The sequence below is a fragment of the Amblyomma mixtum genome, chromosome 3 (assembly GCF_055824585.1).
Source record: "Amblyomma mixtum isolate Tamu chromosome 3, ASM5582458v1, whole genome shotgun sequence".
NCBI lineage: Eukaryota > Metazoa > Arthropoda > Arachnida > Ixodida > Ixodidae > Amblyomma > Amblyomma mixtum.
Genome location: NC_143014.1, coordinates 162,162,918 through 162,176,691, shown reverse-complemented (window position 1 = coordinate 162,176,691; position 13,774 = coordinate 162,162,918). Strand labels below are relative to the sequence as shown.

Here is a 13,774-nt window from a genome sequence, read left to right as displayed (position 1 = left end):
AAGAAAGCATTTTAATATTTTATTACAGATATACGTTGCTTAGGGCAGAGTTAGTGTTACCTGAATTTTAATGCTATACAGGCCTATTTACAAAAGGCTTGGTACACAGGTTCAGAGCCTCCGATAAATTATATGCTTGTGCATTCCTTACTAACTTTTATGACAACTTTTCCAAACATATGCATTGCCGTAACAAAAAAAAACTCAACTCTTGGGTGACATTTGTCATAAAAAAAAAAGAAACAAGTCTTAAAAACAAGCTATTCTTTTGTCTTGGGAGCTGTATGGTGCTGGAGTAGCCAGTGGTCATTACACCATAGTGCATGTCCTACAGGTCGACACTCGCTTCACTTAATGGGGTTTCTTATTTATGGGACTAGTTATATATTTATTGATAGCAAAAAATGTGATCTGTAGATATCTTATTGAATACTGTATTCAAACACAAGGCATGAAAAATAAGGGAGTAATTACTCATTAGCGTCTGCAAAGCGCTGCTATTGTGCAGCTGCAAAGGAAAACTATACAGCTTCAACAGAAACTTCATAGTTGAAGGAAAGAAAAATTTGTCTTGGTCTGAGGGTTGAACCCAGGACCACCACCTTTCCAGGGCGGTAGCTCTACCATCTAAGCTAACCAAGGCAGCCAATAGATGGCAGGGTGAGACCAAATTGATCAATAACTCTAAGTGGGAACGATGTTAGTCCATTGTTGGTTGAGCAACTGCCTTGGAAAGGCGGTGGTCTCAAGTTCAACTCCTGGACCTGTTAGTCCATTGTTGGTTGGGCAACTGCCTTGGAAAGGCTGTGGTCTCGGGCTCAACTCCTGGACCTGGATGAATTTTTTTTTCAACTACAAAGTTTCTGTGGCTTTCCTTTCTAGCTGTATGCCTGCGCCCAAGTGGATGCTAATGAGTAATTACTCTTATTTTTCAAGTCTACTCCACTGTAGGGAATTCTCCTAAACGCAGTGAAATAAATGATAGGGGCGTGCTAATATTTCGCTTTTGAACTTAGTTGAATAATTCAATTCTACTTTTGATTGTCTAGTATTTTAATTCATGAATAATTTAAGTGGTGTTAGTTTGTCACATCGCCATGTCCTCCAAGATTAGGGGTTTGCCATGTCACCATCCTCAGGTGTCCAAACAAGCACCACGTGGCACTGTTTTTTTCCGAAAACTTGTCATGTACAGCTGGCAGTATCATGTAATTTTAGCATCCTCAGGAGTACCTGCCTTCAGCAGCTTGGTTAGCGGGGATTTCTGCAGTCACCATCTGGGGTCACATACTGTCACATATTGCATACTTAAGATTTTGATGTCATGTTCCATGCAATATGTATTTAATTTTTGTTTCTCAGACCTGTACTAGTATTGTCATGTTCCTGTTGTGAAAGTGATTTGCTCATAATAGCTAACTATCGATGCGTTGCAAAAGTCTTGCCGCTTTCATAAGCTTTCGTGATAAACTTTATAGAGTTGAACAGAATTTATGGCGTTACATAGAAAGGGTCCCACTCCAGGCAACAGGACAACAGTCTTTGACAACTGAAGCCAGTGCCTATCAGCTAGTTTACAGTATTTTTCGGCTTGCTTTGCAGGCATGTTTTTTTTTTTTCATAGTAATTTATTTTCAAGATCCTTTTGTTTCACTACAAGCTTGTGCCACCATCATCTACATGTGTTAGCATTTATCTATTTGAGTGTAAGTTCTGGTCCCAATAATCATCTTAAAATGGGCTACCACATATACTGGAGACAAAAAATAAGGGTTACATTGCATAAATAGCAGCTGAAGGGACATTCTACTGCTGTAGACGAGTGTAAAAATATTGGCATATTCTTGTAGATCTTTCCCTATGATGGCTGAAGTGCAGGCATAACTCAAGGTTTTGGCAGGAGTTTATATTTTAAACTGCCAAAGTAAGTTGGGCCTGAGTTGACGGTGCTCAATGCTGTGTTAAACTTTACAGCTCTCCAAGTAATCCAGCTGTATTGCCTGGGGTTGATATGCTACGCTCTTTGAATAAACTTAACACAATACATACCATTACTTTAGTTATTTTTGGTGAAAGAAACTTCACATGACCAAATTTTTTCTCTTGCAACTTGTCACTGTTTTTTAAGCGATTTAACCACGCTTTCTCACTATTTCTTGTAATGTTTTCGGAAAGGCAGAGTGCTTCTATGCTGCCAGTGGCGCTGCTATTGGCAGCACTGCTGCTGGCAAAAGCGCTTGCTGGTTTCTGTGATAGATATCACCAGTTTTTTTTTTTATTATTATTGATAGTATTTTTAAAACCACCTTAGTGCTCTCAACTGTAGTTTTAAAATCTGTGTAGTTGGGTAATATCATGCTCATTACTGCCACTGTCTGTTACCTAGGTGAAGTGGCAGTTGTTGTGTCCATAGAGTTGCATAGGGTTACTATACTAACTTTATATTGTGTCCCTGATGCCAGGGTTTGCAGATGTAGCCTACCATTGAGAAACCAGGACTACCATATAAAAAATAGGTTTTGAATTTTTCTGCTGTGTTTCTCAGTGCCACAGTCAGATATTAGTTTATTTGGGCAAGGAGCTAAATTAGTAATTGATAAAAGTCAGCACAATGTCCCTTCAGTACATGAAACGGTATACATATATGTTTGCATTTTAAATTCACTTGCTTTAAATTTTTCATGTTGTTTGCTCTGATGCTGAACTAGCAGTTAGAGATAAACTGGAACTTGCTTTTTTTTCCACTGCTAGTCAGTTGTGTCAGTACAAAATTTCTCACTTTTTCAAATTTATATTGTCAATTGGAAGTACAAACAGCACAGGAGACAGGAAAGAAGAGGTGGGGCTGCCCAATCTCTTCTATTGTGTCTCCTGTACTGATTTGCTCTTCTGGTTTCTGTATTTTACCAACTCACCCACTTCATGCTTTCGTAGGTAATGAGTTTTGGGAATCAACACATTACTGCTTTGATTTTTCTTTTCGGTTGCTTAGTCTATATTTATCTTAACAGCTACTACACTGATATTGGGGGCACAGTCAAAACTCCTTGAAAGGCTGGATGGGGACTGCGTGTCATATTTGAGGCATAGTGTGTACAGTAGCAAGTAATTTACATACATTCTTGGCATTGAGGACATACGATACGAATAGCAGTAAACAAATAAATCATGGCCCAAAAGGGCCAGAAGTTATGTTGAAAAAACAGATGTCTTAGCTTGTTTTTGTTTACTTGCTCTGAGAAAATTAGTGAAAATTATTGGTGTTTTACATTCGAGGTAGCTGCCCCAATTAGTAAGCCCAAGGTGTGCGGCAGTGTGGTGCATACCAGCTGTTTTCAACAGGCGTTAGATATGGCTTCTGTTTCTTGATCACATTGGTGAGTTCACTTAAGAATGTGCTTGGTGAGTGGTTAACCCATTGACTTTGAAGGCTGTTTACTCGATGAGCGTGTGGTGTCTTTTTGGATTTTGCTTATATATAGTAGTGAGTTTTGAGTGACAGCAGTGGCAGTCCAGGATTTTTAGCAATTTTGGCTGTGGGAGCTGCAGTAATCTTTGCGGCAGTAAAAGTAATAGCTGCCAACAGAAGGAGCTACTAAAAGGCTGCTCTTCATGCCAAGGCTTCTGGATGAACTGCATTTCTTTTATGAGAAGTCCTAATTGAAATAAAGAAGAAACTTGCCGACTGCTGTAGTGGGCATTATGTATGTTTTCATGCAATTGTTGGCAACTGCCAGGCAGGGAAAATGTTGCTGAGGATGAAAATGTTAGCACGCTACCCATTTTAATTTAATGGGCTTCATCGATACATGGAAGACACCCAGACCAATTTTCTTGTATTTATCCTACATTTGCTGCTGGCACTGCCTGCCACTTTCTGACTGGCATACAGCTTAGCTGGCTCACATATAGCCATTTTTTTAGTCAGAATTACTAGGAAATTGGAGCTTATTTTTAAGGCTGCATGATGAACTCGAGGTTGTTTTAGTAAAAGCGTAAATATTGTATTGTCTAGTATTGTTGCAGGTAAAACGAAGGGAAAGGAGCATGAACTTTTTTTTAGATGAACTTTGCAGCACAAACTTTTCATAGATAACCAGTTAAAAAGTGACCTTGAGTGAATGGCACATACGTGAACCACCATCTAAAAAACTGTTGCCTATTGGAGCTCATTTCTTGTACTTACCTTTTGCAGCTGCTGAGCAATGCAATGAAGAGTGGCACCATAAAATGCGCATCTGAAGATGCACGCCTGGTGTCTGAAGAGGCAGATGATCTGAATGAGTCAAGCCGCCTGTCCCCTATTGTGAGCATGGACCGGTCACCACTCAGTCGCACTGTTTCAGGAACATCACAGGTTCTGACTTTTCTTCTTCCTTCACATTGTGCAAGCGGGCATGCCAGTTCAGACCCTTTTTCAAGGTTGTGCAACAGAAAATAGATCACTTGATTGTTGTTACACAAAAAAAAAAATACATGTTTGCAAGTTGCAGTGAAAGAGCACATTTTAGGGCTTCGACAAAATTGCAAGCAGTTAGTTTCATTATGCAGTAGTCATCAAGGCTGTAATTAACACAACCTTTCTTTTCCGTTTATAGTTAAGACGACGTATAGTAAAGACATCTTTATTAAAGAAACAGTTATAGTAAGGAGCGTCTGGCCATTGTGACATACTTTGCTTGGAATGGTGACATCATGGTATGTGTGCAATCTAGGACATTACAGAGCTGCAGACATGTAACGGCCTAATCACGAGGCCAACATTCAAAGGCATATATATACCAAAGGCAGTAAAACGGCTTGTAAGCTGCGAGGAGAAGCCAACATTCTGTAGGTCTTGATGCTGTGAGGCAAAGCACGCAGTATGCATTGAAAAAAAAAAAAAACTGGGCATTTAAGCTTCACCTGAAGGGTATGATGCGGTTGTGTTAATGATTTAATGCCCATACATGTGGAATTGGTCGTTCTCTGCTTTACATTCATAGATCTCTGGGAGTCCTCATACCACTGCTTGGCAGGTAGGTGTTTCAAACACAGCCACCAGTGGGGCTTGTGAGACCCAAGGTTTCTTTTCCCAAATAACCTTTCGCGGCCAATCATTAACACACAATGTCCAAATGCGGGAATGTCTAAATTCCTACCATATAAGTGCTATCACGCTAAAAACTGAGCACTGAATGGGTTATTCCAGTGTGGCAAGATCAATTTCTGTATTTTTTAGTGCACTAGCACTTATAGTGGCCATTCCCCGCATTTAGCCGTTATGCCCTTTCTAACATATGTCTGTCTGTCTGTCTGTCTGTCCGAAACCTGTTTTGTGGCAGGCTGATCACCTGCCCACCATGTCAGGTGTCAGCTCAATTAATCGTGGGAGGCTGCTCGGGAAGAGCAACGTGGATCACAACCCAATCCAACGCAAGTAACCAAAGTCCCATCGATGGCAGCACCTGCCATAGAAGGACAGTGGCACACTGCTTTGCACCACTGCGCCAGGAGTGGTAGGAAGACTCCTAGGGATCTTTGAATGGAGAGAATGAACAATTCCGCATATATGGACATTAACCCATTATCGCTATCCGAACAACTGCCCTCCGTGAAAACTGGATCTGAATACTCCTGTCCGACTTAATTCACTTTAGCTTGCACCGAACAAACGCTCCTCAGTGGTGTAGAGTTAGCGTGCCCGCCTTGCGACCCCAAGGGCAGCGGTTAAATTTCTGCCCAACCACTGTTTTCTTTTCGCCAAAATTTTTAAAACACGTCACATTCAAAGATAGCAGGGATCCCTGATACCACTACTGGCACAGTGTTGCAGTAGTTAAGCGATGCACCACTGCCCCGGAAGGTGGCTGTTTCAAACGCAGCCACCGCTGGGGCTTAACACCCAGGTTGCTCTTCCGCAGCTCCGATAAGGCTCAGTTTTGTACAGGTAGTTCTTCAGGAGGCCATCTATCTCTCAACCAGGCCCTCGCGTCACAAGGTCACATGGCCTCTCTGGACCAATCATTATTTTATTTGCCACCTGCCATGGTGGGCCCCCTGGTTTTTCGTGACACGGGCGGATGGACAGACACCGGCTCTTCTCAAGAATGGGACCTCTAATGCTTTCGCGTTAAAACTTGTAGGGCTTCGTATTTCAAGCACTACAAGCTACAGCAAGCACAAGCAACTAGCTCGCCCAAACAGCTAACCTAATCACCACTACATTCCAGGGAGTCAGTTGTACACAAAATCACCCATATAACTTGACATGAAAGCATTGTTGGTACCCTTTTAATTTTTCTTTTTGTTACTGCAGTTGTGTTTTAGTTCTGGAATGTGTTTTTGTAGTTAACTAACCTAGCGTGTTAGTGAGTTCTGATTAGTCTTAGGCATCTCTGTGCTGTGTGTGTGCCTTGGATTCTGTGCTTTTTTGAGCCTACTTTAGGGATCTACTCAGTGACAAGTCTTTTTATGCATATAGCCATCCAAGTCATCAAGCAAGCCATTGCCAAGCGGCAGTGACTTGCCATCAACAAGTGCTGATGAGGTGGTTCTCCCGGAAGACCCTCGACCTGTGGCTTCTTCAGCCGACATTGCTCCCAGTACTGCTGTTGTGCCTGCTGCTCCTGCCGCTACTGCTGCCACTGCTGCTGCTGCTGCTCCCACCACAGTTGCCACGACCATTCCTACCACCATTCCTACCACTGTTGCCACCACTGTTCCCGCCACTGTTCCCGCTGCTACGTCCACCACTGCTGTCACTGCTTCCAAGCCTGCGCAGCTTGAAGAGCCCGGCCAGGTTAGTTCTTCAGTAGTCAGTGCCTGTCCATTTGTGATGTGAGTGCTACAGTGTGCACAACAAAAGCTTTTGAGTAGGCATGTGTGAATATTCGATAATTTCAAATATTCAGTTGAGCAGTAAAGTATTCAATATTCGATTAGATCCTTATGATTAGTATTTGAAATTTTAAAGTATTTTTCTGGAGTGAATAAGGTTTCTGGAACTCTTTCTACATATGGTTTTGGTTCAGCTTACCTCCTGTAGGATGGCATCGCAGCGTGCACACAGCCAAAGCCCCTACTTCGCGCTACATGTGTGTGCATGCTCGTGGCAGCAGACTTGAGCAGGTGGAAGCACGTGCCACCTAGATCTGTACCTGCCAGGTGTCTACAGCTGTGCTATCCACAGTGCACGCATGCGGTAACTGACAGGGCGGCGGGCATCAGTAGAGACATTTAGCATAGCGTGATCCGCTTCTGTGCACCACCAGTGTGCACGCACTGATTGGTCCCGACGGGGCTGGCTTGCAAATGGCTGGCCAGCACCTTGACTGGCTGACACATTGTGGCATCCTTAGGGCGATCTGCGCATGCACAGTGGCTCCCCATGGGGAGCTGACTAGCTGACTCGGCCGTTCTTCTCCGCATGAAATTCGCTAAACAAGTGCAACAGCGTGAGCATGAAGGGGAGCTAGCATGAGACACACAAAGATGGGTGCGTCTTTCCAATGCCTGATGTATAGTGGTGTGGCTCTGGGCACGTGGTGTGTACGCGTAGCAGGTGTCTTGGGGTCACCGCTTAAAAGCAACAACTGCACAACGATGTAATCTCAGTTAAGAGCAGCAGTTGGAGGCCCCACTCGTAGGTCTCGCACCCCACAGATGCGTCAGCATTGCACGTAGGTAGGCTCCCCCAATTTCTGATGGCCATTTTTGCAGAAAGTCTACACAACTTCAATGAGTGTGACAAAGCTTCAATGCGTTCTCTCTTTATTTCTTGTAGTGGCCTTGTGTGTTCAAAAAATGCACGATTTTGAAAATGCCTGTCGTGCCATCCAACCTGTTTTGCTAGCAGTATTTGAATAATGTGCTTGAAAATTATTTGAAGAAAATTACTATTCACTTTGAACCAAAAAACCACTATTCACACATGCCTACTTCTGAGGCATCTCTTGAGAAGGTTACTGTCATTTAGACGTATCCACAAATATTTTTGTACCCCCTCTACACTTTTCTGTGTAGAAGTAACTAAATTAAATAGTACAGGGTTGTACAAAAGTTGCAGAAAAAATAAAAATTTGGGAATTTGAAAAGTATAGACAGCGGCATGATGCTTCGCTCTAGTGCCCCTAGGCACTCCAAAGAAGCCGCTGCGTTTTTCATCATGTTGCGTCCTCGTGGGAATGGCCCGCTCATATGTAAACGAACTTTTATGCTTCGCTTCATGGTGCCAAGACACTGCACAGGAACCATGGTATTCCAGCTCTTGCATGTCGCATGCCCCCAGGTTCGGCGCACTCGTATGTTTGCACACGTGCAGTTGGTCACTAAATGTAATACGACCAGGATTTCTCGAAGTTTTGAATGTAGTAGTTGGGAAATCGTGTTACATGTTAAACATATTAACCACAAAAAAAATGGTGTAACTCTATGGGACATTTTTAATGCCTGCGATATTGAGCGTATGAACTGGGAACGTATCACTAAGGGTTTACTGCATAACCCTAAGTTGTGTGCACACTGTAGAAAAAAAAATGGCAGGCAGTTATAATGATACTTGTACATGGCACTTCAGTGCAGTTGCTTTCAGTGCGTGACACTTTTATGATGTTCCTGATAGCCTGAATCACTTTGTCAAACTCCATAAACCAATGTTTTACTGTGCTTATTTTGGTATGTGTATTCATATTTTTTTTTTTTACTTCATAGATAAAGAAGGTCTTTCTTTTTTGTTGTTTATTTCAAGAAAGAGCAGCAGTAGAACGTCATACTAAACTGTGTGATTGTGGTTGGTTGGTTGGTTTATGGGGTTTAACGTCCCAAAGCGACTAAGGCTATGAGAGACGCCGTAGTGGAGGGCTCCCGAAATTTCGACCATCTGGGGTTCTTTAACGTGCACTGACATCGCACAGTACACGGGCCAGTAAGTCTCAGGAGGTGAAAATAGTAATGGGTTCTTAAAGCGCTGCGAGTCCATAAGCGTTCTTTTTTTTCAACATATTGATGTGCTGATTAAATTTCAGAAAACTATTCAGTTGAGCACCTGGGATTGTGGATATGTCAGTGAGTATGATAGGATGGGAGTCTGTAGCAATCATAAATTTGGTTTTAGACAGGTTAATGAGCACACATTTCTTCTGACATCAAGTGCTGATATTATTAAGATTACAATTAAGCTTCGCTGTTAATGCATTGATGGACTCATGAGATGTGAAGAGGGTGGTAACATCAGCGTAAAGACATTATTTCAAATGGTTTAGACAGGTAGGGAGATCATTAATCCACATTAGGAATAAAACTGATCTGAGAATGGTTAACACTGTGGTACCCCCATTTTAATTACACATTATTGTGTGAAATTATACCAGATGTGCTAATTTTCTCTTTGTGATTTAACAATTAGCAAATTATTAGCTCTAGAGGACATCCAGTTACATCATAAGAAGCCAGTTTCTTTATAAGTATGTGGTGGTTAATCCAGTCAAAAGCTTTAGCAAAATTAAAACAAAGTCTCTGTATTTGCCATCATCGATTTCTGTTTTCAAGTTATTGGTCAGGTCAGTTAATGCAAGATTAGTTGAAAAACCGGGGCAACAGCCAAACTGTCTTGATGTTAATAAATTGTGCTTCTCAAGAAAGTTATAAAGGCGCAGCTCAATTAGTTTTTCAGTAACCTTACTGAAAATTGGTAGTATATAAATAGGCCTGTAGTTACTTGTTAATGCCTGCCACCCATTTTAAATACTGGAATTATTTTTCTTCTCTTAGATCTTGTGGAAAAATTCCTTTTTAAAGATTAGGTTGATAATGTGTGAACATACCAGCTATGATGTTAATTTCTTTGATGTGGCCTGTGAATGTTATCCAGGCCTGATCAAGTACCTTTAGAGCTAAAAATAACTGAGCGAACTTCATGTTCACTTGGGTGAAGGTGAAAACCCAAGTGACACAAGGTAGACGCTTGGGCATGTTGGTAAGACATTATCGGTGCAGCGCGTATGCGACGAGGATGAGAAGAGACACTGACACAATGCTGATTGCAGCGTTATCTCTGTCTCATCTCGTCCGCGTCATATGTGCTGCACCGATAATGTCAAGTGACATAAGGCGCGGGATATCAGCGAAGATCTCCACTCGTATTTGAGAGACTGCAAATACCCATAAACGACTGTGAAAAATGACTGTACCAATGCATGCTGAAATTTTCTGTATTATCACAAGTTTATTTCCTTGTCAGTTTCTACCTTTGTGTTGAGTTTCCCATTTTACATATTGCATGCTGAGAGGCACTCCACTTTCTGTGGTTCTAGTTAAGAGGCATCTTTGTGTTGAAGAGGCTAAATTTAATTTTTTTTTTCTATATTTTCAGCGCCAGGCTCCTGCTACAAAACAGGAGGTAGCTGCTCTAAATTGACTTTGCGCCTGCTACGAAACCTGTACCAAAATGCTCTTGGCCATTTCCACCACTGAAAGTGCCCCTTGATTGGGAGTGCAAATCCTGTGTATCATGTATACAGTCGAACCCGGATATATCGAATTCGAAGGGGATCGGAAAATAGTTCGATATAGCGAAAATTCGATATACAGATACAGGCTTAAACTGCACTCCCGATCATAACAAATTGTGGCTTACCGTTTGGAACACCCGCGAATCACATAGTATGGGCACGCAATGTGAAAGTGCTTTATTCCGCGGAAAAAAAATCACTAATTGTGGGCTGCTTTTTCATCTGGGAAACGAAGTTCAAAACACTGGTCTCGATCTTCTCGAGACTGTCCAGGTGCGACAGCCCAGTGCCTTCCATTTCTCCGCAACAGCGCAGAATCAGGCTGAATGCTGACGCCAGTTCAGTGGCTGTGCACGGACGCGTTTCTTCGACAACACAGTTGCCCTCGTCGTCACTGGAATCGGCGTCTCTAACGCCAGCTATTCCGGCCACAATGTCCTCATCAGGGAGGTTGGCTACCGCTTGAACTTCGCTGTCAGCGTTATCAACAGTCACTTCGGACGGAACGGCGCCGGGAAAATTGGACAAGTCGCGAAACGCGTCGTCCAAGCACTCATCGTCATCTAAATCTTCCGGGCATTCATCTCCGGCCACTTCAAGGCCTGCCTTGCCAAAACAGTTGGCTACTGTGGCCTGATTCACGTTGCGCGTTAAAACACGGGCACACACAAGAAAAACACGCGAGGCGCAGATGGAGTGGTCCGAGCGAAGCCTACGCGAGCGGCTGTCAACGCGGCTGGAACGACAGAGGGAAACGAAAGAGGAGGGAGAAAGATCGGCGCTCTGGGCTTTGCTATTTTTTTTGTTGTTTCTTTAGCTCTCTTCTTTCCAGACTGACCAGCGACCGTTTTCTCTCTCTTCATTTCCCTAGGAAGCGTGGCTTGGAAACGTCGCCGCGCGTCTCCATGCCGCGCACTCTTCGCTGAGCTCCAGTGACCTTGACCAAGCACACGCCAGCGGTGCGGGAGGAGCGGGAAAGCTCGCGCCGGTGGGGCTCAAAAACTGGGAACAACAACAAAAAAAAAAGGTCCTGCGCCTGCTGACTGACTGCGGAAATGTTTTCCGCTGAGGCGGCTGAGGATCGGACAGGGATATCTTTGGGGAAAGCGCACCTTCCAGGGGCGCGGCGCGGCTTTCGGTATATCCAATGTCCGGCGAAAACGGAATTCGATATAAAACACAACTGTCCTATACTTTTACATAGTATTTTCAAGGGGGGTAATCTGTGTGTTCGATATAGCCAATAATTCGAAATATGCGGGTTCGATATATCCGGGTTCGACTATACTAGTATCTGCTATGGGGCTTTTGTGCTGTAGGGAATAATGATGCAGTCATTGTGTACGTTTGCATTCTAGGTGGCAGCTGGTGAAGTAGCTCCACAGGACTGTCAGCCGCTGCCAGCAGAAGACACATACGCTGAGAGGATACGCAGCCTCCTGGCTTTCGGCTGGGCTCTTGTTGACAGCATGCTGATCAGTGCCACTGCCAAGCTCAATTCAGTCTCTCGTGACTATCGTTACGTGGCACGGAAGCTTGCCGACGAGAAGCGCATTGTCAAGGCACAGGTGAGCGAAGTGTGGCTGCACATTAGGGATGTTGTGCAGTGCAGTGTAACAATTAAGGCTCTGTGAAAGAAATGGCTATGCTTGCTCACAGGATTTAAGCAAAGTGCAGTGTTTTTGAATCCTTGTACATTCTATAGTGTGTTTGGCATCGTTGGGATTTGTGTTGATAAAAAAAAATCTTTCTCAAGTTTCTATACTGCTGAAAGTCATTATAACGAAGTAAAATTTAAAGCAAAAATGTATTTGTTATTTCTGATATTAGTGTTGACAGTATATGCACTTAAATTCGTGTTAACAAATCTTTTGGTGAGCCCAAGCAAAGGTTGCTCAAATATGAACACAAAGCTCCAAAAAGCACAATTCTTTAATAGGCAGCTTCTTATACTTATGTATAAGCTTCTTGTACAACCTGCAATTGCAGAAGAAAATGCAGACAACTTGTGTCATGAGGGAAAGTAGTGGCCAAGTGCACAATACAGTTTATTTAAAAAATAATATCTTGGTTTGGTGGCACTTCAGGGCATTAGACAGTATGAAATGAACTTTTTCATGCAATCAATGCTACACAGCTGCTGCGCAGAGATATAATTGCGGCACAAAGGCCAGCAATGGCATGCTCTTGAGTTGACCACAGTTGCAGACTAAGGAGATAGTTTAGTAAGCTGGGATATTGAAGTGCTGAATGAATACACATAGCCGTAGCACACCTTTCACGTCGCCACTGCCTTTGCTGGTTTGCTGGGGTTTTCTGCAGTGAGTGATGGATGCGGGCAACACCGATCCTTGTAAGGTCTCATCATCATGTTACTCAACATTCATAATCTCTTGAAAGCGCTAGTAACTGTGCATGTTGCATGCAAGTCTAGCAGCAGTTTACCATTCTTCTTCCGAGGCTAGGATGTTTGCATGTGCAAGCCTCTTCAGTTATACTTCTGGATTTCAGGATGGGAGATGTGCCTATGATGACTGCAGCATCAAATTATTTATCCACAAAATTCTGTGCACCAATCTAGTTTAATTGAATTCAATCAAATTTCTTGAATTGAATTTATGTGAATTTAATCCAGCAACCCACCTATAATAAAACTGTGTTGATATGTTAAAAAAAAATGTGTAAAAAAAACATTATCTGGGAGAATGTATGATCCAAACAACCTAATTCTGAAAAAACAGATGATGTTTGAGGTACACAGACATTTGTTGACAGTTTCACTTCATAAAAATGTCAATTAAAATTTCTTGGCACAGTCTTAGGAACTTTCCAACGCATGCGGCCCGTCGACCGCAATGGCGAAAGTGGCCGGAATCTCGTCCTCATCATTTTTTGGATGTTTTGCCCCCTTGCACTTATGTACTGCACAAAAGCTGCCTTGGAGACTAACTGTCGCAGCGTTCTTGCTTTTAATGCTGCGTTCCTCAGATATAGACCACTCATATACCGGGTGTTTCAAATTATTCAATACAGATCTCTCTTTGAAAAGGCGTGAGAGATGTGACAATGCGGTTTGTGAAGGTGAATTCTGCAGCATGGCAGGCATTATGTACCTGATACAGCTGTATAATTAAACAAATAATTAACTGAATTTAAGTAATCAACTTTTTTGTTCTGATTTTAGGAGCCAATATTATACTGTGAAATTGAAAGCCTGCAAGATCGAAGGTGAACTCAGTTTTGAAATTTTCTTAATTGGCAATGTGGTTCGAAATATTGAACGT

At 42.7% G+C, this 13,774-nt stretch overlaps 1 protein-coding gene across 2 annotated transcripts in view; it reads left to right on the top strand.

Annotated features, from left to right (window-relative positions):
- Window positions 1–13,774, top strand: part of Piezo (piezo type mechanosensitive ion channel component) — a 154,865-nt gene that overhangs the window by 101,257 nt on the left and 39,834 nt on the right. For both annotated transcript variants that reach the window (XM_089581740.1, XM_089581739.1), the window contains 3 exons: window positions 4,196–4,357; window positions 6,464–6,781; window positions 11,849–12,058. In XM_089581740.1, coding sequence (XP_089437866.1) covers window positions 4,196–4,357; window positions 6,464–6,781; window positions 11,849–12,058 — 690 coding nt within the window. The remainder of the gene's footprint in view (window positions 1–4,195; window positions 4,358–6,463; window positions 6,782–11,848; window positions 12,059–13,774) is intronic.